The sequence below is a fragment of the Poecilia reticulata genome, linkage group LG12, assembly GCF_000633615.1.
Source record: "Poecilia reticulata strain Guanapo linkage group LG12, Guppy_female_1.0+MT, whole genome shotgun sequence".
Taxonomy (NCBI): domain Eukaryota; kingdom Metazoa; phylum Chordata; class Actinopteri; order Cyprinodontiformes; family Poeciliidae; genus Poecilia; species Poecilia reticulata.
The window spans coordinates 14,317,097-14,344,352 of NC_024342.1; the positions used below are offsets into that span (position 1 = coordinate 14,317,097).

The 27,256-nt window shown below is 39.4% G+C and overlaps 1 protein-coding gene across 2 annotated transcripts; it reads right to left on the minus strand.

Annotated features, from left to right (window-relative positions):
• Nucleotides 1–75: 75 nt before the first annotated feature.
• On the minus strand, nucleotides 76–27,256 carry sardh (sarcosine dehydrogenase). Of its 2 annotated transcripts, none has more exons than XM_008424000.1 (22): nucleotides 26,909–27,256; nucleotides 25,490–25,679; nucleotides 25,120–25,256; nucleotides 24,781–24,959; nucleotides 23,690–23,869; nucleotides 23,089–23,212; nucleotides 22,812–22,912; nucleotides 20,896–21,000; nucleotides 18,417–18,546; nucleotides 17,650–17,736; nucleotides 15,149–15,239; nucleotides 14,878–15,019; nucleotides 12,438–12,521; nucleotides 12,234–12,347; nucleotides 11,709–11,847; nucleotides 9,464–9,577; nucleotides 8,887–9,034; nucleotides 5,595–5,688; nucleotides 4,070–4,232; nucleotides 3,767–3,935; nucleotides 3,145–3,280; nucleotides 76–2,282 (listed from the first exon to the last, which is right to left on the minus strand). In XM_008424000.1, exons 2-22 carry the CDS (start codon nucleotides 25,672–25,674, stop codon nucleotides 2,154–2,156), a joined length of 2,751 nt encoding a protein of 916 aa, XP_008422222.1. In that variant the 5' UTR covers nucleotides 25,675–25,679; nucleotides 26,909–27,256; the 3' UTR covers nucleotides 76–2,153. The 2 variants fall into 2 exon arrangements, with proteins under 2 accessions (XP_008422222.1, XP_008422223.1); XM_008424001.1 differs by having other exon boundaries at nucleotides 26,863–27,256.

A 27,256-nucleotide genomic window follows, 5' to 3' on the forward strand; every position in this document is an offset into this window, starting at 1 on the left:
TTACCTTCCGGTCTTTGCCGTATTTGTTTGTTCCTATGGAGGTTTCGTTTTTGAAAAGAAAAATACACAAAGTGCTTTAGGTAAAATTGCATTTTATTAATAAAGAAATTCTCTTCAACATAAGTTAACAAGTCTAGATCGACATGAATAATTTACTTCGACTGTTTCTCTTTACATGACTCATTTGTTATTTAAAGTCAGCACTGACTTTAAATAACGATTAATTAGAAAACATTTTGATGTGCAGTGGCAAGATGATGCTTGGAGATATACTATATCTCTCTGATGCTATAGTTGGGTTTATAAACAACTTATAAACCCATCCAGTGACTAAAGGGCACCTTATATTTCAAAGGCTGTTACAGAGTAAAAAATTTATTACATGAAGAGCATCACTACTACAACTTTTACTCCATACTCAGTAACTTTATATCGACGATGCGGCTATTTGCCACTTGCTGAAGATTCTTGTCTGGCAAAAATAATCTTAATTATGAGGTAATCAAACTGTCTGTCACTGAAGCTGTGTTTTTATTATGCTAGCCTGAAACTTTAGCCCTAGAATTTAATGACCCTGAACCCTCAACCAGAGGTGCTTCAAACACGGTTAAAACTCGATATTCTGCAGCCATGAATGTTAGTGTCCAATTCTCTTACTCTTTGAAATTGAATTAACATCTAAATTATAGCAATTCGTTTAACAAACTAAGCTGACACCACTCACAGAGCAGCAGCCTCCATTCTTTTAAGCTTAAAATCTCTGATGCACATCCCTGAAGGGTTATGGCTGCTTTTGTTTCTGTCTTGGAACATTGAAACATCAACAGAAATAGATTAAAACCTTGAAATATTCTCTCTTCTGCCCTTTCACGTCCATTTCAAAGGATCAGAGTAATATCAAAAACTGAAAGCTTCCATATCGCAGCCATTTTCTTAAGTAAAGTTCTACTTTGCTCATCTGCTTGTAATTTGGCGCAGTCTATATAGATGCAGGATGCCAAGTCCGGTTCTCAGACTTACCAGAGAAAAGTTACAACTTAAGATACAGTAAAACTTTGATTTTAGGAGAGCTGAAGTTTAACAATGTTTGAAAACGTTTTTTTTAAAAACTGCACTACTTTTTTTTTTTTTTTACTTGCCTCTGTAGTTTTTACCTGTAGAAAAAGAGCAGAGCTCGTAGCCGGTAAGTACTTTTATGAAAACCTAATGGAGCTAAAAGAGCCTTCATGGAATATTGTGACCCCTGTCGCATTAATGTTAAAAAATATTCATGATAAATAGTTAACTTCATAAAAAACATAACTCTACTCCAGCCATTTGGTGGGCATGAAGCGCCCAAGGCACAGTTATAAAACTTTGATGCCAGAAGCAGGAGGTCACACACAGTCAGTTTGCTAGTTGACTGAATATTTTACCCTTTAGGACGAAGCCTTGATCTCTAGTTGTTGATCAAAAAATATGAAAAAAAAAACTGCTTTTAAGCCAAATTACATTAAATGCTCAATTACCTGGGAAGCTGCAGCATCTGATTTACTTTGAATAAACATACACACACATGTACAATCTCTTTTCCGAGCCCTTTTAGGACTTCTTTGCTTAAGGACACTGAGTGCTTCACATAAAACTTTACAACACAGACACATCTATCTATAGTCATGATAATAAATTCTGTTCAACAGCTCAGTGCAAAGTGAGCTGCAACAGGAAGTAAGACTTTCAAAGTTAAAAACTGAGTCTTTAAAGTAATAAATGCAAATATCTGCACTAATATCCTCTAATGAACTGCTAGTTTGTCAAAAAAAAAAGAAAAGAATTATTCGGGTAAGTTATGTTTGCTTGCTGAAAGGATAGTGAAGTTTATCTGGTTATAAAAAGATTTTGTCTTGATAAAAAGTCTTGAGCTGGTGGAAATTTTATAATAATCATATAAGAGCACACATCGAGGAACAGTGGACCTGCTTTGATTTTGAACATTTAAAATCATTTAAGAATGAGCAAATATCGTTAAACTCAATCTTCTTAAACGTCACTTTATCGCTTCACATTTATGAAACACCATCAATGGCAGAGGTATGCATCTGTAGTGGCAACTGAATGCAGAAAAGCAGCAGATTGCATAGTATTCTCTAACCAGAGTGTTTTCACATTGGCGGTCACTCGTAGATTCCTTTAACACGTTTATTTTCAGGGTCGAATAGAGATTTGAGGTGCGCCTTGGCCTTGTACGCCACTCCCATCCTTTCGAGCGTGAACTCTCCGGCTTTAATGAAATCGGCACTGACCTAGTGAAGGAAATAAAGATTTTGTTGGTTAAAAAAAAAACTGAATGAAAGATTTAAAAAAAACAACATGTAAAGGGTTTGAGGAAAGCAGGAATGAAAGAGGGATTTCAAAGGATTCACAGCAAACAGAAACGAGCAGCTTGGAAGTCCTGAACGCAGAAAGCAATTAAGCCGTTTGTAACTCGGCTGTCAGTTCCCTTGAAACACAGAAAGCTAATTTTCACTGACCAGCTCACATTTCCCTCTCGGCAGCAGCCCTCCCTACTGATCTCCCACTCTGTCTCTCAGTCATTTACACAGTGAAGCTAACACAGCTGGCTGCCTCTTACTTGAAAACTCTGAGTAACTCCAGGTTTTTATATAGAAACCTTAAATATCACTCGCCTGCAGCAAAGAAAATACCAACGCTTCATTGAAACAAAGGTTTCACAAGTAGCAAATGCATCGCAGCCCTTTAGAGAATATGTTTTTTTACTTATCAGCTGGGTCAGATTTATGGTTATCCAGCAAGATCTATTTAGGAAAATACTTAGGATAATAAATATTTAAGATAACAATTTAGATTTCAAGAAGCATTCTCGTATAAAACAGTAATAAAAGGCTTTCTACAAGGTTTCCACATTTATGGTTTATCAATAATTACAACCTTGCTGAGATATTCAGCTTTACTCACTTCTCATTTAGTTCATTTGAACTGAATGCTGTCAGACATAAGCATTAAATATTTTAAGTTTTTCTTTTAATCAATCTGCTTTTATCTCCAAGAGAGATAAAAGAAATAATGTGAAACTAAGGGAGCAAGAGCAATCCCAGAAACCAAGACTGGATAATAAACGGGGAATACAACGTGCAACAAACTCACCACTCCTCCATCAGGGTTGCGGATGTATCCATAACCAAGAGTTTTGTCTATGAAAAAGCCATAGTCGGCTCGCCGGAGGTGACCAACAGGGACGCCGTTACGGAAAATGGCTTCCAGACCGAACATTGGTATTTTTCTGGTGTAAAAGATAAGAAAAAAAAAAAAAACAATGGCGTTGCAACATACTTGTTATAGATTTTTGAAAAAAAAATAAATAAATAAAATACTTTCAAAGTGTAACCAAAGTTACTAAGGAAAAGTTGAGAATCTGTGAAAAGGAGTAATAGCTTAATTTTAGTCTCATGCTTTCCTAACAGAGTTCCAGATTTCTCTGTGCTTCCTTTCATTTAGGAAAACATGATACAAAAAAAATCATTATCAACCTAAGGAAGATATTTCTACAGATTCAGAATCCAACTATGGATGGATGATCAAACAAAGTACGGCAATAAAAATAATTTTTTATACCCATACCCGACATAAAATACTACAATGAAATACTGCAATTTTCCATCATTTTCATGTCTGCATACTAATTTTAAGCAAAGATAAAAAAACAACAACTTTTTTTCCCATTTTGCTGAAGGCTTAATTGCAGCCTTCAGACAGAGGATCTACTGACTCATCGATGGTGAAACAGACGATACGCCTCCTCAGACCCTCTTCCTTCTGTCTCTCCAGCGTTTCCCGGCCCTGGAACGGGATGGAGCTCTTCAGTTTGCAGGTGAAGGCAAGCCCCGCCTCCAAAGGTGTGTCATCGGGCCGAAGGTCAGCGTGCCAGTGTCTGTACCCTGAAGAAATTTGAATTAAGAAAAATTATGAGCATCAACACCTCCCCTCCTAAAACCGACTTTGCAGGGAAACAAATGTTGAGAGGAAATCATTATTTGAGCTGAATTTCAATATGTTAAGTTGTTTACGTTACCCTTCTCTATGCTGAGAGAGTCAATGGCTCTGTAGCCTGAATTGATGATGCCATGCTTTGCACCGGCGGCCATGACAGCCCGGTAGACGGGAACACAGGAGTCTTTGGGAATGTGGAGCTCCCAGCCGAGCTCTCCGACAAATGACAGACGCATTGCTCGCACCTGGATGACAGACCGCGTAGAAAAGAGGGTTACTCACAGAGGAGGAGGTATTTGTGTGGAGAATCAAGCTGCCACAATGAGGATTCATTTGTGCTCATTCGCATGTCTAGTTGGACAAGGAAAAGCAAAAGAACAGAAAAAGAAATGAATGAGAGTCAGGGAAGAGGGTAAGGAAAATTTTTGCAAAAATATTGACAGAAGATAGTACACTCCACATGAACAGGAAAGAAAATGTGGAAGGGGACAAAAAAAATTAGGAAAAGAAACTTCTCCAACGGTTCTCGCTGTTGGTGCAATGACAGAAAGTCCATCTGTCCAGTCAGGGATCACTGCAGGCTCCATATGCACATCTCCAAGCTCAGCGTAGGTTAGTACATTGAGCATATGACCCTAACACACACCAGATGCATGCATGCCTCACACACCACCACACTCAAGTACCAGGCAGCCAAAAAACAAACATACAGACAGAAGCATGACATAAAATTATATGGATAAATGTGTATGCTTGCGCACCCGCTGCCGCTGACAAGTTAGGAAAACAGAAACAGACAGAGAGAGAGAGTCTAATGAGCTGTGAGGGGGTGCGGAGGGGCAGGAAGAGCTCTGCTCACACAAACAGCACTGCAACCATTAAACTGTCACAGAGACAAGGCCAACAACCAGCTGGAAGACAACACAAGCGCCTCGCTCGGCACACATCCCCACACGCTCCTGCAGCGACGAATGGAGATGCAGATCGCAATTGCCGGGACCTTGCATAATTTATGCAAGAGAAAGTAAAACAGTCTGAGGCTGAGTGAACATATGCGCCGCTGCATGAGTCTGTAATGAGTGCAAGGCTCTATCCTTTTAATCAGAAGGTCAGAAATCACAGGTCAAATCACAGACACCTTACAGAGTTATTAAACAAGTATGCGATAGACTGGAATGTAACAGTTCAATTTCAAAGAGAAAGCAACAATCATCCCTGCAACGTAGTAATTGCTACTATCTATTATATTATCTATATTAATTTGTCTTTTTTAGTTTGATGCAGACCTAACCAAACTCATAAGAGTACATTTTTAAAAACACATTAAGCCTCAATAGGAGTAACGTACCAATGCCTAGTATACATTTATGTGCAGGTATAAAACTTTAACAATTCAATTATAAACTACTGCAAATGTCCCACTTAATTAAACTAGAGTTTCCAGTTCATATGTGGACTGATGTGACATGTTAGTAAGAACTATCATTTATTCTCCCTCAACACAATTAATAAGGAATCTCTATTTAGCAAATCGCAAAAGTAATAAACTTTTACTCAATAGCATACGACTGGTGCCTATGACGGAGTGAGATTCTTAGCGTTTTCACCTGATATCCTGCTGCGTTCACAAGCTTATGGGTAGAGAAGGGAAATGCTTCGTTGCTGAGATCTGCATCCAAAACTTCTTGCAATACTTCTCGACTGTTAAGGCAGAAGAAAAAAAAAAAACAGTCACAAACTATGTTAGTCATTCAACCTATTTTGACCAAATCAGATGTGCTAAGTGTACGCAAACCAGGGATTGTGTTTTATTTTTCATTCTGAAGCTAGATGTAAAGTCAGATACCAAAAATTGCTGGACTGAGTAAACAACAGAGAAATACATTGAAATCAGCTTGTAAGATGAATTGGTGACTATTTAGTCAACATCTCCTACTGGTGTCTAGTCAGCTAGAAACGCAAAAATCCAATCCGTTTCTGATCGTTTAACACACGATTAAGTGGATGAAGTTAGTCATTTCCGCTTTTAGTTCAGTGTTTAAAGACAAAAGCAAGAGAAGAAACTTTACAAGAATCTATTTAAAAGGAACCCTCATTTTCATAACACATCTGTGGTACATTCAGGCTGCAAGAAAGAGGAGAGTGATATTTCCAGCAGATAACAGAAAGGCTAAATAAAGTACAACAGAGTTACACCATTCAAGTCCTTATACTTTTCAGACTCAGTTAAGGCACGTGCACCTTGTTAGGTCTACATGGAGACAAGTTCTGAAATATTTTTCTTCTCCCACTCTTCTTTGTGTTCTTTATCACTTCTGCCCCTCACTGTTTGTGTCTGATAAAAAAAAATTGCAATCTGATATAACAATAGGCACAAACTGGTACCATCTGCTGGACTATATGGGCATGTTCTCAATCTGCATATATTCTGTGCTATCTGAGTTATAAAGTTAGTGTAAAACTAAAAACAGTATGTGCAAAACAATTGTAAAAAAAATACACAAAGTTGTAAATTCTAAGCTGTAAGCTTATTATTAAAGAGAAAGTTATTATTTGATTTCTAGGTCACTAAAATGTCTCTCAAACAGGAAACACTGGAATTATGAGAAAATACGCAATCGTTCCTCCTCCAAACTACACTTCAATCAATATTACATAATGATGAGTCAACACAAAATAATAAATATTTTATTTTTGCTCTCTTGGCCTCATATGCTTATGAGTGGGAAGACAGAGAAAACATCTTTTTAAGGATTTTTTTTTTTTTGCAACGGTGTGGCAGGAAGCCAGGCATGTGGATATTTGTGGAATGACTGAGGTTATGCTTCTGCAGCTTTGTGCAAGTCCCTTCTCCTAGAAAGCAAGTGATGTAACAGATATAGAAAGATGTGGGCCTGGACAAATATAAAGCTTTACTCTTGAGCCAATACGGGCTGATGTTTACCTCAAACTTTCTCAAGAGAATTAAAGAGCCAGGAAGCAAAGGAGGCTCTTGTTGTCGTTTATTTCTTTGTTTTGCCATTTAGCATTGACTTCTCAGCTGTGCATGCACACGGAATGTTTCATAATTCTATCAATTACGCATACTGTTAATAATTACCTAAACAAGCGGCTGAGTTATTAGTTTCACACTTTGAAACATGGTGCCAAGCTGAGAGAAAGAAAATCAAAGACTCCTCTCACTGGGGAACTTAAGTGAGACGTCATCGGGAGAGAAAACCCCCAACACATCTCTGTAAACACTGTGAACACATCTTCTTGCTCCTCAAGCTTTACTGGGATCAATTTGCTTCATCAGGGAGCAAAAAACATAACAGAAGAAGAGTAATTTTCTGAAATTCCTCAAACAGGCAAGACATAAATATGGTACTGTGGAGAGGCAGAGGGAGAGAGAGACAACACAAGCTGCAATCTTGTAGACACAGTTAAAAAAATAATCCACAAACAAATGAAGCAACTTGTCGTTGCTAGACTACAGTCGGAATTGAAATGATTATTCCTGGCTTGACGTAAGCAGATCAGTGAGGAAAACCATGAAAGCAGGGGGGCAAGGTGACTCAGAATAGGTTGACCAAGCAGGAAGCCAGGAACAGCGAGAGAAGACAAACAAGGAGATCTATTCGATCACCGCAGAGGGAGAAAAAAAGGAACTGAGGAGAACAGAGGGTAAAAAAAAAAAAAAAAAGGCCTCCAGGAAAAGATATCGACAAATCCCACACAGAGAACAGGAGTGGACGGACCCTGCAGCTCCGTGAGCGGGAAGAAGAAAGGCAGAGGGCAGAAAAGTGGGGAGGAAAGGAGGTGAGAGAGAAGGAAAAGTTAGACTGAGGTGAGCACAGAATGGGATCAAGAAGAAGTAAAGTTGGCCTTGCTTGCTCTGTGAGTAAAAAAACAAAGAAATGCTGGAGGAAGTCAGAACAAACAGGGGCTACCATTTATTCACAGCATTTTTTTTTTTCTTTATCCGAGCGAGTCACCAACCGAAGGTTATGGCTTCGGTAAAACCATAAGGACAGCTCTACACGTGAAACAATCAATCTGACGAAAACACATTTACAATGGAGGAGATGTTCACAATGAGTGAAAAACACAACAAAGAAGGAAGAGAGTAACAAAGAACAGGAAACAAGCCTTTAAAACGTCTGCCATGTCATAGACGTGGCAAGTTTTATCAGTAAAATAAAAAACTGATCAGTTTCTGGACATTCATCATGATGAATGCTAAATATAAGGGAAAAAAATCTTAAAATAAATGGATCTTTTATTACATCTTTAATTCAATTACGTATTTCTACATTAAATATTTACAAAAATTCTCCTCTGCAATTTTGTTTATATTTATTTTATAAAAGTAACTGGTGCCAGAGTTATTGGTACTCTGAATAATTCATAGAAAATAAATTTAACTGAGGTGCTTTTGCCCTGCGATGGACTGGCGGCTAGCCCGCCTGGAGACGGGCACCAAACCCCCCACCACCCAGTCACTTCACAAAATTACCCTGATGAGAATGTTTTGCTGGCATGTAGATCAGTGGATTAGTTCCTCCTTTGCACTGCATCACTAAATGCTGAAGCGTTTCCTTCTGTGCTGTAGCTTTTTGAGATTGAGATCAAGCAACTGATTCTAGCCTCACTACAGTCATTTCTTTTATTGTTGTTGTTGTTTTAGGTTACTGTCCATCTGTACTGTGAAATCCTGGTCCAGTCGTCTTTTCTGCAGCTTATCTACTCTGAGCACAAGCTCACATGGTGTTAATAAAAAAAAAAATAGTGTCTCTGTGATGTTTAGCCATCTTTACTGTTTAATGACTAAATCATAAATTTGACCTACATTGTGATTTCCCCATTCTCTTAAGTTGGGATAAATGACGACCGTTCCACCTTCTTTCCTCGTCCCACCTCTTAGGCCCCTGGATGCTGATCATCCCCATGTCCTCGGAGTGGTCCGTCAGCTGGCAGTGGAAGCCTTGGTCCTGAATAACCGTCCGAATGTGGTTCCAGTTGTGTTCGGCGACTCCGCCTCCAATGGCAAGGTAGTATGCATCACCTGGAGCAAGAGAGGTCAGTAATTTGAGAAGATTAAGCACAGCAGTTACCCAGCAGAAAAATACAAGATGACTCGTTAGCTTCTCGTTATATGTCGTATGAAGATACCAGTTAACATCTTAAACAATATAACAATGCAGATGTGATCACATCAAACTGTTTAACTTGACTTTTTTCCATTCCTGTATACTCATGCTGATGGAATAAATGGAGGAAGCTTAAAAAATGATCCTTCTCAAGATCCTTTCATTAACGCTGGCATTTGGGTATATATATTCACCTGTGATTGTAATAAGTAATAATTCTGCCCATGCTCTCTCTTCCCTCACATCTCTTCACATTTTTGGCCAAGTTTTGTTACAGACTCAGTTCTTTGTTTTGTGTTTTCAGGTGAAGTTTATCAAAACGAGGATGGCAGTCTGTTCCTCACCATCTGATTGCGGCGCCAGCGGCAGCTTGGCAGCGCTCGGCTCCAGCCTGCTCACCGTCAGGTCGGCCTCCGCCCCTCCTCTTTTATTCAACATACACGTATACACAGTGGAACCTGAAACATGCACACACACCTGTCAGTGAATACTTATTTACAGTGCTTTGCAGCAGCATTCATGCCTATTCATCTTACTTAAAAGTCACCACATGGTCAACATGAACCTCAATGCATTTTATTGGGATCTATGGTGAGAGACTAGCACAAAATAGTGCAAGGTGGTTAAGTAAAATAATAAAAATTAGAAGTGTCAACTTGCAGTTAGCCCCTTTACTTAGATTAGAAGACAATTCTACGTTCTCACAGAGCACATAATAATCCATAATCTGAAAATGGAAAGAGTGGCATATCTTCACTTAAAGCTACAGTACATACCTTTCACAAAAATATGTTTTTTATGTATTTGTTAAGTGTTGTATTTATGCAGCTAGTACTGGAAGCACTGGGAGAAGACAAAAGAGCGCGATTTTTTTCACAGATTATCTGATTTATACTTTACTATCTCGACATAGTGACAGTTTTAACAAATATGCAAGAAAAAAATCATATTTTTTAGTTAAAGTTATGTAATGTAGCTTTAAGCTGGCAGGTCAGGAAAGGAAAGCATTAACCAGAGAAATAGTCAAAAGCCTATAATAACTCTGGAGGAACTGGAGAGATTCACAGCTCAGGTGGAAAAACTATTAGTGAGGCACTTTGTGAATCTAGTTTTCTGTGTAAAAGAGGCAAAAATAAAGTCATTATTGAAAGAAAGACTCAAGAAGTCCTATTTGCAGGTTGACAAAAACAATGTGGGGGGGTGGACAGCAACCATAAGACCTGTGGTCACATCAGGGCAAACCCCAACGTTTTGGCTAAAGCGACAAACTAACAGTGCACATGAGCTTCAACAAGCAGTGCTGATGGTAAAACTTTGTGGAGTCGGCATTGTGCGAGAGAGTTGCTTTTCTTTAGCAGGACCACAGAAGAAGTTGGTCAAAGTCAGTGAGAAAATGGATTGAGAGAAACACAGGTTAAACCCGGAAGAATGCCTGTTGGGCAGCTACAGCAAGAAATCATGCATCAAAATTTGAGGCAAATTGGGAAAAAAATTTAATGAGTATGAAGAATTATGTAATGCACTATATATGTGCAGCCTTGAATATGTGCAAGCTCAGAGTTGAAATATTTACTTCCCCTCAAAAATCACCCCAAATCCATGGTTTATTTTCTATCCTAAGAGCATCATACCATAAATAACTTTGCAACTGGATGTTCTCTCTTGAATCTATATATGGCTAAAAAAAAATTTTTTTTAATTATTATAGCACACCACTTGACAGGAAACAAGTTCGGTAACAGCCGGATGACTCTAATATGTGCCAAAGCACAGGTGGCATATTTAATTGCAAAGACATTTGTCATAAATACATCATCAAGAAAGCCTCCAAAATCAAATAACTATAACTAATTAGAAGTGACACCATTTTTTTTTACAGCTCATCCATTTGCCAAAAGAGTTCATGTTTGCAGTCACAGATAAATAAGCGCTGATGACACCTTCATCAGCTGTAATTTAAAAGAGTGATTACTGTTAACAAATACAAATGTGTTCAAAAAGGATTATTTAACGAGGCTTGGAGGGAGATGTAGCGTAATTGCCTCTGATATAAAATGATCAGAGGCGTATGAAATATTGGATTTAAAGGAAACATGCAGGATAGTCTTGCACAGACAGATGCAGCTCTACAGTGCTTTGTTAATGGTGGAGAACTGTTTGTTCACACTGTCTGTAACCATGTAAAAAATAAAAAAATAGTTTTTTTCTTCTTTTTTTGCATAATTTGCTTCTTTAATCCATGTGCAAACTTCATTTTAAGTTAGAAAAAACCAAGAGTTTTACAAATACAAACAGTTCATGCATAACCCAGCTCTATCTGACTCTAGCCTTAAAGGGCCGGTGTCCTACATGTTTTAGTTGTGTCCCAGGAACCAACACACCTGAATGAAAGAGCTGAATCACTCCCTAAGCATGACATCAAATTCTGCTGAGGCCTCGTTATGAATCATTCATTTCATTCAGGTAAGCACTGTGTGTGTGTGTGTGTGTGTGTGTGTGTGTGTGTGTGTGCGTGCGTGCGTGCGTGTGCATGTATGCATGCGTGTGGAGGCAGGCATGTGTGCTTCTTCAAACAGTTGCCCGACTAACCTGGCTTCTTGTTGACATCAGCCGAGAAGAGCCAATCGGCTGCTTTCTTGGCATCTGGTCCGGTGAGATAGAACTTCCCAAAGTAGGACATGTTAAACACTGCAACGTCGTGTCGGCATGAGAGACACTCACTCTTAATCTGCATTGGAAACAGCGAAACTCAGCACACGTGTTCAACACACTCGCTGAAGAAAAATAATAAAAAAACACGTCGCCATCTTCTTATTTTGAAGAAGGAAGTGAAGTTAAATGCAAAAATCACAGATTTCACTCCCAGACTGTCTATCAAGTTGCTAAATTAGCTTGGAGGTTTAAAGCTCTTTATGCACCATTAAACCCACTACTGGTACCCACCGCCATTACTTGTTTATGACAGAAATTCATTCAGTCTTTCGATTTTTCTGCTCTGCGGACTGAAAAGTAAACGTTCACACTCATCAGACTAACTTGCATTTTGACAGAGAAAACAAGCCGTTGAACTTTGTCTGACTCCAGACACAAACACTTCTGCTCTCTGTGACTTACCACATCGTGATGCGGAGGGAAGTCGAAGGTGTACTCTTTGCCCAGGAGTTTTTTGTATTTGTAGTTCTCGTTATTCCTAATGTTGTAAGCTCCGTAGTAATCGTACTTTTTAGGCTTTTAACAAGACATGCAAACACAGTGTTAAAGTCTGGCAACTACAAGCAGTAAGTCTGTGGTAGTGTGTGTTTGTTGCAGGAGCCTCACAGGAGCCGGCCCGTCTTTGTTGAACCAGCCGGGTCTCTCCCAACCATGCCTCTCTTGAAACATGCAACCTTGTTCTGTCAGCACCTGGAGTGATGAAATAAACACAAAAACAAATCAAATCGCTGCAGAATGTACAGAGGGCACACGAAGCTGAGAATATTGTCAATCCACCGGTTAGTGTTTACTGAAAATATAAGTTGGTGGTTAAAAAACTAAATATTGTTTATTTTGAAATAGTGAATTTTATGGGATATGTCAACACAAAGCAGAGAGCAATTTCATAGTGAAATGAAAATACTTGCATATGCATTAAACCCTCTTCAATCTGTTGCACAAAGTAAAATCCAACTAAATACTCGGTCAGACTGGGTTGTTGAACAGCAATTATTTAAGTATTGTCACACATTTCCAATTATATTTAGATCGGGACTTTGACTGGGCCACTAACCCTGCTACAATCCTCTCCACAACATTCTCCTTGGCCTTTTCTGCGGTGCTCGTTGGTCTTCATGCTCACTTATATTCTCTAGTAAACCTCAGAGGCCCTCACAAAACAGCTAACTGGACTCTTATTTACTTTTTATATGACTTCTGAAGGAAATTATTTGATTTCCTTCAGAAAATTGATCCATCTATCTCTTGCAATAGCAAGATTACTGATCAGGACCCATTTTAATAACTTAGAGCTGCTGCAACAACATGTTATTCCTTGAGTCTATTGATCTGTCTGCATCAACAAGCTAATGAAACAAAAGGCCAGTCCATCCACTTGATCCAACACAAATGCAGACATAATGATTACTGCAGACAGTCGCTGACATTTGTTGCATTTAGAAGAGATAATGAAGTTTCTCCACTAATGGAGGAACTGATAAAAAAAAAAAAGAAAATGTTGCACCACGTTTGTTTACATCAAGTGGCTGCAGAAACAGAGGAGAAACACTTCCTAATTCTTGAACACTGTTCAGATAAGATATTTCGAGGCTCTCCATCCTCCTTGCTAAAACTGACAGTCGCCCACAGTTGGTAGGTATGTTGTGCTATGCTCTCCCCCGAGCAGGCATCAAGCTGTCTGTCTTTTGCCAAAACGTCCCACACTGAGCTATATTTACCATCTGTGCTACCGAGGTGGAGAAAGCGTGCGAGCAGCAGTGTCAGAGATGACTTGCTGATGGTCTGAAATAACCACATATTGCCTCCTATAAGTAGAAAGTCTCATTATTTGCACAGAGACAGCTTGCCTGCCTGGTCATACCTTAAAGCATACCTTCTAGCTGTAGTGCATTGCAACACTGTGTCATTTCAGATTTGAAAAAATGGATACAAGTGTTCTCTTTAAGGCAGGTTAAGCTGTCTTCAAAAATCTAAGTTGTCAAGTATAGAATATAAGAGCTAGAATTTCAAACTTTTTTTTTTTTTACATTGCTACAATTTTAATTCTTTATGTAGTCAAAAGATTAAATTAAATAACTCCTCCATCACCCCTTTATTTTTCATTTTTTATTTTGCACAATTGTTTAATGAATCTCTGTAGAAAGCTTTATGTATGCATGTAAAGTGTTACGGAGGCTAAATAAATCAAGCTCGGGACACAAATGAAACGTATGGGACCATAACTTGTTCTAGAAAATTCATGCATGCAAGAGCAAGGGTAATAGTCCAACAGTGAAAGTTAAACAAATTTTTAAAAAAGTATGTCTCTAAGTGATTCTTTAGTGTGTGAAACACGGCGGTGAAATCCATTAAGAGTTTGTGCTAGGCCAAGGAGAGAAACAAAGCTGAACAACATCCACGGCTCCGCCACCAGAGCCGAGTGGATCGTTTATAGTCATGCATTAGCAAACGCAGTCACTGCAGAGCTAAGTTGCGCCGCTTATGCCATCACTTTGAATCAGCCACGAGACCGAGAAGAGGCAAAGAGAAGACTGAGGAAATGTGAAAGACAAACCCACTGAGAGAGAGAGAAAGACGGTGTCGGTGCTTGACAAGCCAAAATTACAGACAAAAAAAAAAAGGAGAGACAGTTATGCAATTTATGAAAATAGTGGAAGTAATCAAAGTTGACGGGAGATGCCCTGATGACTTGAAAGGGGTGAAATGATTTGCTAACTGCAATATGACATTCCAGATAAGAAGTTTCACTGAACCAGGAAGGTGATAAGCTGAGCCAGCTTTTCATCACTGTCAGTCTCAGGCAAACTGGCAGAATAGGAAATGGCCTACAAAACTATTTGTCAATGCTTACTTTGAATCCAACCCAGATGGTCAACTTCTCAGTAAACTTTTTGTTCATTTTCTTTCTCATAGGGCGCACAACATGGAGCAAAAACCCAGCATAACTTTGAAGCAAGCTTGGCATCCTAACAGGAGCAGGACTTGCTCGTTAAAGTTATTTGTCAGTCGCTAAATGCTGGTGAAAAACAATGAGTAACCGCCGTACCTCATGGAAAGGGTCCTTCCTCATGTTACGGCTGGCCAGTGGCTCATCAAAGGGAAACACTACAGAATAGTTTTTTGCATATGACTCATGGCTCCTCTCCCTGATCCAGCGAGCGTTGTCTGTCAGCGAACTGTGAAAACGTCTAGAGAAAGGAGGGAGAGGGATTTAGCGCTCAGTAAAGAAGTCGCTCCAGACTTCAATGCAAGCTGTGGCTCCTGGTGCCATTTGATAAAATGCCATTGAAGAGTATTTTTAACGCATGCCTATATACCTGATGTCGTATCCATACATGTCCTTTTCTGGCCGGCCATGTATGATCCACTTAGCGAGCTCTCTGCCACATCCACCTCCCAGCATCATACCTGATGGAAAAAGATAAAGAGGAAATGTTGGGGACGTTGAAATTTTATTTAAGATCAGATCATCTTTGCTGATTTGATCTAGCCTAACAGTCTTTAGGTGAAACTCGAACTGAAACCTACGTTTGCTTTTAGTCCAGCAAAAACAATCTACACGTTTTGCTCTAAAGCACACCAACAACTATTAGTTCAGAAGTAGCTAGAAACAGATTTGTTTTAAACTCAAGTAAAGCGTTTATTAAAACGTATAGTATTGCAAGTGTAACCACAAACATCAATGTATTTTACTGAGGCTTCGTGTGATGGATAATGCGCAAGTCAAATACATAGTCTTGCAACGTAAAATCCGCAGAAATATGTTAAGATAAGTGGTTGAAGGTGAATGGAGGCTTTTTGAGGCACTCAATGTGCACACAAAACCGCCCAAAAATTGTCTTCCACAAACTCAAGTTCTCACCTTCGGCTTCAGGACATAATGCTTAGTTTGTCTTCTGTTGACAACCTTTCGTAAACTAGACATATGGATATAAAAATGTCCAGATTAAAGAAACCTTTTGTTTCCAGATGCAGCTTCTGTTGCTTGTGGCCTTGGAAGGCAAAACAAGAGAAAACCTTAACAAGCAGCTGAAGCTCCGCTCCCTTTTCCACCTGCCTGATGGTCCAACTTGTCAGAAAGACAGAGAGGAAGTCTCATTAATTTGAATAAAGAAAGAAAGAAAGAAAGAAAGCCACATTTTCCTTTGCCACAGCTGCTGTGTGACATACGACTGAGCCACGGAGGACTGCATTAACCTTTATTCCAACGCTTGACCCCTGCTCAAAGCAGCCCCTGAGCAATCTGACCTCGTCATCTGGCCAACAGCTGCAGTGTTCTGTTTGTTTCCAACCATTCACCAAACAAACGACAGCAGCCCAACGCTGTAATCCACCGAGTTCCAGAACTGCTGGGTTAATGAGCTGGGTCCCTTTAGCCACCCCCTGCTTGTGCTGCGTTGCCTGTAATTTGCATACGTTGCGACTGCTGCACAATGCGCTGTGAGCACAACATTAACATGCAGCAACCTCCCTCCATCCCTCCATCTTTTCCCCGCACGTCCTCTTCCTCCATCTCTCATCACTTCACTCATCTGCAGCCAGGAACTGTCAACTCTGAGCCTGGGAGGAAATCTGAATGGCTGGCAGGCCAGCGGGATGGAGGGATGGACGGATGGATGGGTGGATGGATTGAGAGATAAAAGGGAGGAGGGTAAGAGGAGAATGATGGAGTTCACCCCAGACAAAGTGGTGAGAACCAGCGAGGCGAGGTGTCACAGATAAATGTCACCTGAGATAACCACACTGACGTGCGAGTGTCTGCTTGTAAGCCCTCATGCTTCTGCTTCCACTCATCCTGTCACACCAGAACTCGTTTTTTTTCTTCCCTTTTCTTTCCAGGCTGCCTGTGTAAAATTATTTATTTTTCCGTAAGAATTGATATTAGATTTGCGTAAACAAAAAAATGCTTTTGGCTTCATAAATTCCAGAAGAGACTGACTTTGTAATTTTAAACCATTGTCCCTGTATTGTGTTTAATTTTACTGGTGGAGTTAGATTTATTTTAAGATTTTTTTTTCCATGTTTACCACAGGTCCCGGTACATGTGGATGATGTTTACATGTTTTCGCATAACAGGAAACAAATTACTGCGACAGCAGTACCTAAAGATTTAAAAGAGGGAAAAACATCTCAACTTCAAACCACTTCTAGATTTTAAACAAAACAATCCCAAGAGCTATACAATGATTTTCTCTCTCCCAAATGAGAATACTACTTGACAAAGCTTTACCCAGACAGAACCAGATATTAATATGCCAAAAGGACACAGTATTATGTAATATGTGACAATACTTTACTGGGGCCCACTCAGAACTCAGCTTTATTCTAACCCCCCAATCTTTTGTCGGAACATCTTGTGTGCGTGACCCCACAGCTCTCTGCGGAGAAAAAGCTTTCTTTCAATTGCCTGTTAAAGCTCTTGCTGATTACTTCAGCCTTTACGCCTCCTCTCTCTGTCACACACTTCTTAGATACTGATATTTTTCCAGGGCTAATGTCAGAGGCTCAGTGCAGTAATGGAGTGACTTGTGCATGAACAAGACTGTGTATCAAGTCCTCTCTAATATTTATTTGTGCCTTGGCCCACGTACACAGAGATATAAGTCCAGGTCAAAGATTGTTAAAAGCATCCAAACATTTCACCACGTTTTTCCTGCTTACCCATTTATGCTCTTAAAAAAGTTTATTCAGCCTTTCATGCGTCATTTCAGATTTCTCAAGGTAAAGCTCAGTGTCAAGTATTTCAACAGTTAACTATAAGGTGAAGTTTAGAAAAATACCTTTTCTTTTTGTATCTTTAAATTGATGCCGCACATACCAGCACTGTTGAAGCCACAGCCCAGGAAGTAACCTCGAACTTCTGGTGCTTCTCCCATCAGCGGCTTATGGTCAGCGGTGAAAGATTCTGGTAAAAACCACAAAATTACATTTTTACATAGTTAACATAGTTTCTCCAGTGGACTGATTTAAATCATGCAATTACGGATGGACTGATGGACGATTAGTTAAATTGTTGACAGACATGGGACAGTATGTATGGATGCAATGTTTACACATCAAATAAAAGGTATTTCACCGTATTTTGCCACTTTTCCAAAGCTCTGGTTAACCAGAGCAAGGGCCAGTGTGCTGCATATTTTAAATGTTTCCCTGATGAGTCAACACACCTGAGCTATAAGAATGGTCCATTAAGAACTCTGCAGACCAAGGTGATATGCTGAGGAAGTAATTCAGCCATTTTAATAAGGTGTATCTCAGCAAGGACACATCTACAATCTGCAGCACATCGGCTCTTCAGGACTAGTGCTGGTAATCGCTTTATTAAATAAATAATTTTGTGCAAGCCTTTGTTTTATTGCTACTGTTGCTACTTTAGTTTCCTACTCTACTATTTATGTTCAAATTATCAGGCCTTCTCTGCTAAGAAGCTTAAAAAGGACAAATCGGGAACTTAACACCAATTAATCCTCATCTGTATTGAAAAGAATCCAACAGCTGCTAAAGGTACACTTTACTACTTGCCTAAACAAATTTACTATGGAGTCCATAATAAATCATTATGTGTGAGAGTGTGTGAGTTTGTACCTGGTCCACAGACAGTGGACTTGATACCGGTCTGCTCCAGAACAGGAACTCTATTTATAGCTCCCTCGATATGTTGCATAAATACGTCCCAGTCCAGGTCAAACAGGCTGAAGGCAAACTTATCGGACACCTGGGAAATAAGGAAACATTGGGAATAAATCCAAACTCCATAACAGCAAGCAAGTCAAAGATGAAAAATGGAAACACAAAATTAGTTTTTTTTGGGGGGAGGAGTCCATTTTGTATTTTTCTCGTACCAGATATGAACTCAATAAAATTTTAGCGAGCAAATGAAATGTGAAACCTCTCCATTTTTATATCCCCCAAACAATACTTTTGATTCTCCCTGCTGCCTGAGACACCATCCAGACGGCACAGTGAAAAAAGTTTCTCCTCAAGATGAATTGAATTGAAACGATTCAATTTGGTGCAGAGTTTAAATTTCCCTTTTTACCTAGGATCCATGGATCTGTAACCTGTGTGAAGGCACGACACGCCTTCAAAAGGTTACAGCTTTAAAATGTCTAAAATTCCACGTTGTACTGTTCCTGTAATTCAAAGTCCCTTTTAACAAGATCAACCACAGCCTGGCTATCCAAGAAGAAAGTCCAACTGATTAAGCAGCTATGATTAGCATGTTGGAATCCCTGTCTTACTCAATAAAGAGCAGTTGAGCTTCATCTTTTTGCCTCTCTCCAACTCACTCACTGTAAACTCAACCAGCACTAAACCTTCAGTGCCTATTGTGTATGCATAGAAGCAGTAATCACCTCGCATCCAACATAGATCATGTCGACTTAGATAATCTAAAAGGAATTTAGTAAGCCTGCTTTTTTTTTCTTTTCTGTGCAGCAGTTTTATCAAACATATTTGAACTCCGTTGGAGCATCTGGGCAGCAGCACAGCTTTCCAAGTCCCTCCCGACCCATCGGTCCTGCTTATCATCACGCTCTGCATCGATTCTCACTGTTTTCCCACTAATTCTCCTTTCTGTATTGCCTCCTTTTTTTTCCCTCTCCATCCGCCTTAGACATCAAAGGAACCCTCAGCTACCAAACGAGAACAAAAGAAGCTGCCACCGCACAAAGAAATCCTCTCACACATAAAACCACAGAGGAATATGCAGACTGGCAGGCTGCAAAACTGGAAGAAGCTGAGGAGGTCGAGCAAGAAGCAAGAAGATATCATCAAGGCCCTGAAAAAAGACGTCTTTTTAATGTCTTTCATGTAATTGTGAATGTTCCTGTCGCAGGATTAAGTTGCTTTGAAAAACCAGAGATTTGTAGGGAGTGAGGGCCTAAATCCAACATAAATGTACAAAAGACACACAACAACCCTTCTGACACCTCTTTGTTCCCTCGGATGTTACAGAACATATCCAATAAAGCAAAAACACTTCTTAGTTCATAGGTAAAACAAAAGCTAGCCCCTCTAGAATCGGTTTATTTCTCAACTGGCTTTATTGAAATTTAAATTTTTTAGAAGAAATACTTTGAAATAAATAATCCAATGAGGGCCACTTCTGATGCAAAAAGATGAAGAGAGTAAACTTTTCTGGGTGAATCAGAGAAAAATTAAAAATTAAAATCACACGAGTTTATTGATCTTTGGAAACTATGCTGTGCTCGTGTTAAAGACAGTTCTTGTGGACAACAACCAAGTCCTGTTTTGCTTCCCTCACTGGGTTGGTTTTTATTACAGAGAAAGAAAGAGAAACTTTGAAAATCTAATTTTGTCACTTTAGTGCCAAAATGGAAACTAATTAGAATCGGTTCCATGTTAAAACACTTACAAACAAATTCCTACAGACACCTGAGCCTTTAGTTTGTGTTGCTATGGAAACAGTTGCCTTATCTGCTAAAAAAAAATGTATAAACCAAAATTAGAACTTGCCTCAGTTGTTCGTATAAAAAAGTGAAAAAAATTTGAGTTATCAGTCTTTTTTGACCATTTCAAAGTATAAATACTACAATTCACTATTAGTTTAGGGCAAAACAATCCCTATCCATAATATGCAAATCACAATAACCTGCCAGGACTACAACACAAATTAGCTAATTATTTAGTAGCCACATGTTGTGGCTCTCTCTGACTGCAATTATGTGATAATGCAACAGAAATAGTTTTGGGATATTGTCAAGTCATTAATTAAGAAGCAACAGCTAAGTTGTTTCATAGTTTAAAAAAGCAGACTTCAGCCAAAAGCAAGTTTTTCAATAAAACCTTGCTAAAATGAAAATAAAGTGTTTTTCTCCAGTAGCTGAATAGCGCACACATTATGTCTGTATTTGCTGCGAACCCAAAGTATAAAGACATGAAAAAAATTTTTTGTTTAATATTACTTTGATGGAAATCATATATTTATCGCGACATTCACCATCATTACTGCATATCGCAGGCTTTTCCATTTGTGCGGAGCTATTTGATGCGAGATCTTTCCAGACAGAATCTAAGAACAACGTGTAATATTTAGGGTTACCTCCTCCCAGAAGACGGGATTTTGCTCATAGCCACCCACAGACAGAGCGTCACCTTGGAGGCGCAGGTACACCGATGCGTCATGGTCCCTGACATTTGGCATGTTCTGCAAGAAGTGAAAAGAAAAGTTAAAGGATTCAGTAATTTGAGCTGAAATTAGTCGGAAGAACTCTCAGATGCAAGCCAAGGGCATCGGATGTAAACTGTTTTCACTTATAATTCCCACTTAATTGTTTAGTCTTTAGAATTATTGTGTGTTTTCCTCATTACGGTACATTCTAGTAGGTAATACTCAAAATGTTTACACTTAATAAAGGAGACGAAAGCATCTAAAGCTGTACCAGTCAATATCCGATACGGATAATAAACAATGAAGGAAAAAATCTTTATGCAATTTTCCTCCTTTGTTATTAAGTGACTTAAAGTCTCAACAGCAGTCCAGTTGCAGTGAACAGTTTTACCAAATGCAAACAAAGCAAACTAGCTCAGAAAATGTGTGATACACCCAATATGAACAAAATAACAAACTTGTAATGGCATTAAAACTAAACTCCTGATACTTGGTGCAGTTGCAGTGTCTGTAATGTTATGCTAGCTGCAAGCATTGCAACAGGATTTCGCACATCCAAGATTGTTCAAAGTGTGTTATATGACTTGCTATGATGCGAAACCATGATAACAAGATATTGTTTTTACAAAATCTCAAATAATACTTGAACTATGACCCCAAGCTAAAGAGGGGTTAAAGAAGAGGCCTTATGGATGCAGAGCAGGACCAAAGAGCAGAGAGAGAAGGAGGAAAATAAAACTATCTCTAATGAGTACGGATTAAATCTGGCAATTTGGCTCCAATGTTTTAGGTTGAAAACTTTCAATATGAACAAGTTCGGTTTGTTTTTGTGGGAGCTGATCTCAGAACCACTTCTTGCACAGACTAAACATGTACAACACTGGAAACGTATATCTAATCAACCTTCGAATTGTTTTACACTTTGACTCAAAACTCCTGACATCACATTCTAAAACTGGACAGATGTATTGAACTCTCGTGTGCCAGAGCATCTTTCTGCAAAATTGTTTTTCGTGTCAAAACTGTCTGGTCTGTATTCATCCTTCCCAGACTCCATCGACTTTTTGGGTACAAAACCAAAATACCAGCAAGCCAGCTGACATTTTAAAAGCCACTCACAACAAATAACGGAAGCCAAACTGCTCCTTTGTCCTCTCCCTCCTCTGCACTCAGCTCAGTGTGGCAGCTCCATGTGATCAATACTGAACACTGTATCACTCACACAGATAAAAAAACAAACAAACAAACATGCACAGACCTTAACAGCAGCCTCACAATGACAAATACAGACGCATGGACAGCGTGAAGCGCTTGACCTGACAAGTTGCACACACTGGGAACAGATTCCCTGACAACATCTGTTTAGTGGGTGGGCTGACGTCTGTGTGCATGATGGAGAGGTAATGCTTGTTAAGCTTCTCTTAAACTATGTAACACAAGAAAGCGCTGACAGCCCACTCTAAAACCACCAGCCTCTCGGGGAAGAGGATATATGAACACAAACTGCATTAAACAAGAAGAAGATGGACAGAAACTGCAGTGATACATTGAAGCATTTTACATTCCATGTCTCTCGGGTGCTATGTAGCGTAAACAAGCATAGCCAAAGCAAGCACAAATAATAATAGATACAAATTAACCTCTTTTTTTTCTCTCTCTCTCCTCCAAACACACCAACAACAGCCTGGAAAATTAGGAGCAGTAATTTGTTTTGTCACAGTGACCCCTGCTGGTCATATTAACCTGATACATGGGAAAGCTTCAACTTCCAAACCACGTGGCCCAGCGTTTGTAACATTTAATATGTCTGGTGAACTAAAGCAAATAATAATCAATAGAAATCTTACCTGTATGCCCTCTATCCTCTCTGTCACCACATAAGCATGATGCATGGCAATAAGAGGAACATTGACTCCAGCCATCTCACCAAGTCTGGTGGCCCACACACCTGTAAGTAACAAACTTTACCAAACTGCTATAATCTTTTGTAAATGCGAATATTTACAAAATTGTCCAATGTTGCTTTCTTTTACGTCGTCCAAATGTGTTGACATTTTCCTAAGCAACATAAAAACGTGCTACATTGTCAAACAAAAGGATAGGTGAAGTTTCTCTGAGTCTTACCTGCGCAGTTCACCACACACGGAGTTTCAATGGCTCCATGAGGCGTCTCCACCGCCTTAACCTTCTTGACCCCTAGGTCGTCCGTTCGCACTTGGATACCGGTCACTGGGCAGTTCTCAATCACCTGATTCAGACAGGAAAGCGCAGTAAAGTAATACCTCAAGACATATGACATCCAAAACTATTTAAAGTTGGTCAGTCATTGTCGTTTATTTAGTTTATAGGATTTTTGAGAAAGGGCTTCATGAGTGGTGATTCATGAAGCCCTTTCTCCAGCTGCACTCCAGATTTTGTGAATCTTCACCAAACTCTTGAATGGGCTTTATTACAATTCTATTAAGGCAGCAGAATCACATAATAAAGCAAGGAGCATGTTCCTTGTGTGTCATTTTCATTTGTCTTTTCACTAAACTTTCCATTAGTGTTCTTCAATCAAGAACTCTAAGTGCAGTAATCTTCTGCGGCTTTGTGAAAGGTGCCAGCATCTGTCTGCCAAACAACTGAAAGTCAGCAGTGTTTGCATGTTTTTGCAAATTGACATTTTTGTACAAAAAAAATCCCTTTTTTTAAAAACAGCACAAAAGAGATTAGCACAAATTACCGTGGCTCCTCTGGCTGTAGCAGCTCTGCTCAGGGTGGTACAGGTGCCTGCAGGGTCCATGGTGCCATCTTTGGGAACATACAGCGTTCCATACAGATCGTCAATATTCATGAGGGGATAAAGGTCCTTAGTCTCCGCAGGTGACAGAACGTGGGACTCGATGCCATAAACTTTACCCAGCTGAAACACAAATGGCAATTGACTTATTTTCTATGATTTTAATTCACGTTTTATGTGTTTTCCAACTCCCAGGGTAGTTTTCTGATTAATAAAATCCAGTGGAAAGCTTGGGAATGTTCCTATAAAGCTACCTATTTAAATTTGACCATAACTAGTTCTGATACAGTTATGTAATGATGAAAAATACATAAACCCTCAGTCATAATAATAAAAAAATACATCACACCCTGACAATTCTGGACATTTTTGTCTTGATCTTTATTAAATAGATAATATGCTGCAATATGTGGTGTGTGACTGGGTACATAATAGGGTATATTTAAACTCTTTTAGAGTTTAAGCACAAAAACATAAACTGTGCCCTCTTCTAAAAAAACAAAAAATCATATATACAAATAGTAAACCACTTATTGAGACATACAGCCTTGGGCATTTAACGCCTTTATAGAAACTGATTATTCTGCATAAAAAGGTTCAGATTAGGTTTTGTACTACAAATGTGTGGATATAATTAAACTATAAAAAGCTATTTCAAATTATTGAGGATCTCTAATGACCACAGGAGATAAACTCGCTATTCTCATATCCGTTTCAGCATCTTTTATCTGAAGTTCTTGAGAAAGACATTTACTCATCCCTAATTTCGGGTGAACCGTGCCCATTACGGTGAAAACCTTCAAGCCTGTCACTTCAATGTGTTTTTAAAAAATCCGTTTCTATAAGACATCTATCTGTACTGCTGTTGGGAAACAGTGCGGATGAAAATTTCTGTTTGGATTTTGTTTAAATGTTTGTATTTGAGCCTATGAAATCAAATACTTTATACTAATAAAACACTTATTACAAGGATCCATTAGTGCATGGCACTTTATATTACAGGAAATCAAAAACCAAGCAGTCGCTGTTCATACCGACATGAGGCGCTTGTATTCATCCAGTCTTTGCTTGTTGGAAGCAATGAAGAGTCCTCCATTCTGGATCCAGCCAGTGTGGAGACCCGTTTCCTCTTCCAGGTCTTTGCTGATCACGTTCCTGGTGTGGGCCAGGAGCTCCACCTCCACGTCACTGGGACGGAGTTGCCACAGAAGGCCTGAGAAAACAGTCTGATGTGAGGTGTGAGTGATTGAATGCGCATTGATTTGAACAGGGACAATTATCTTCTAGTCAAAACCCTAATCTGGGACAGAAACTCTTAATTACACAACCTAAGGCTTTAGATCAACATTTTTTCTTAATTCTGTTGTAGTTACCAGCCGTATGCCAGGTGGTGCCAGCAGTCAGTCTGTCTCGCTCCAGCAGAACTACGTTGGTCATTCCCATTTTGGCCAGATGATAGACGGTCTGACAGCCGATGCTACCTCCTCCTATCACCACCACGTCAGCTGACCTGAGGGAAAAAGAAGCAACTTTTAAAGCTGGGTTGAAACAATGCTAAATCTACAGTTTGAGTCTTTAAGAAAAAAATTTATCTGCCTTGATATTTATTTGTATTAAGACAGAATATCCGTAGCTGGAGCAACCTTCATGAATACCTGCTAAACGTAAACACAAAACTAACTTTTCAACTGCAAAACTTACTGGCTGAAGCATCATCTTAACATGTCAAACTCTCTGGCTAACCTTGGTAAAGGCTTAGTGGGTCCAGTGGAGGCTCCTTCCTCCTGTTTGAGTGTCTTCTCATAGGGGACGCTCTTTTCACTGGTGTGTTCAGTGCTGTAAGACCGGGAGCTTGTCCGGCACAGCGGGGCTACGGGGGGACGCGCTGCTGATACGAGGCGCCGGACTGCACGCCCAACAAAGGCCATCACCTCTGTGAACACAACAGACCAGGTTGAAAAACCCAGTAAGACATTTTTCTTTACAAAATAAAATATCTTTACAACTAATTTTAGTTCTGTCCATTCACAATGGGTCGGGTTCAGCTATGACGGTAAAACAGGAATAACAGTCTGAAAACCCCAAACTGGTTGTGTTATTTCGTTCCTATGATTTAAGTTACTACTTTTAATAAGATACCAGAGAAAGTTTTCTCATGCTGAATAGGACACGGAGAAATACTGTACAATCCATCCCACACATGCTGCTGCACACTGCCAGTCAGCTGGCTGAAAGAAAGTTGTAAACACCATTCCCTCCCATTTGGCTTCTTGGAAAAATATGTGATTTAAAAAAAAATGACCCAATAGCATAGTCTGCCTGAATTATTGATTAGCTAATATTAGATTGTTAGTTTTGTGTTGTTTTATAGAGAAGACAGCAGAATAATACAGCAACATGAACAATAAATCAAAAGTAAATACATTTAGCAAGTGTTTACTCCAGATGTTTACATAAGACTTTGTATCAAAAATAACAGTACAAGTAAAAAAAACATTATTAGGACAGTATTAAATATATTTCTAACAATATTATATTTTTCTTCTCATGAGATTCTCATGCTGACTAGAAAATATAAAGAAAGGTCTTCGTGCAACTGGATCTAGTTTTTATATATTTATGCCTCAATTCAATATGTTACTTAACTAAAATCATCTTATTATAAAAAGTTACATATTGCATTTTGTTTGGTAAAAACGTCGAGGAAAGACCAACTTATCAGAGTTCAAATTAATGCAGGACCAGGTGACTGGAACTGGCCTGCAGGGCACAGCAAGCCAAGAAGTACAACAGCAATATCACAGGAAAAAAAAAAAAAAACTTAAAATGTCAGGACACACACACACAAGAAAAACTGATTTAAGGAAGCTTATTTGCAAGCTCAATTTAAATGAGTTTAAAAGAACTTTTGCAACAAAGTTTGACCTATATATTTTTTTTAAGTTAATGTGTAAGCAAGCGACAAAGCATGGAACGACACAGCAGAAGCACTGTGCAGGTGAAGAAGGCTGTGAAACGGGAACGGCACGTTACTAAACGGCAGTAATTGGAGAAACGTGGCAAACAAGAGCATGGAGTCCAAACACAACAGCAGCGAGATGCACCGCACTCTTAACTTTTTGTTGCAGTCTGGGTTTCTGGGTTTCCACGTGGAAAACTTACAGTCGAGTCCGAAGGACAGCCCCGGAAAAGAAAACACAAACAGTCGATGCGAGGAGGGGGGAAAATGGGGTAAAAAGAAGGGGCTATGTGCAAAAAAAAAAAAGGAGGGAGGCTGGTGGGTAAAAATGGCCGAATAGTTACCAAAATAAAATGAAAAAAAGAGCGAAGCGATACAGAGGTGGTGCAGCGTGGGTTGGAGAGCACCGCTGTCAGATAGCACGATCTGTAGCGGGACAGCAGCTGTAAGTCCCTGTCTTCAGCAATCCCTCCTTCTTCCTTTCACCCTCTTAGACGAGATCAGCCCACTGTGCTGAGCTGACTTCAACTGTTCCGCAGGGAGAGATCAGG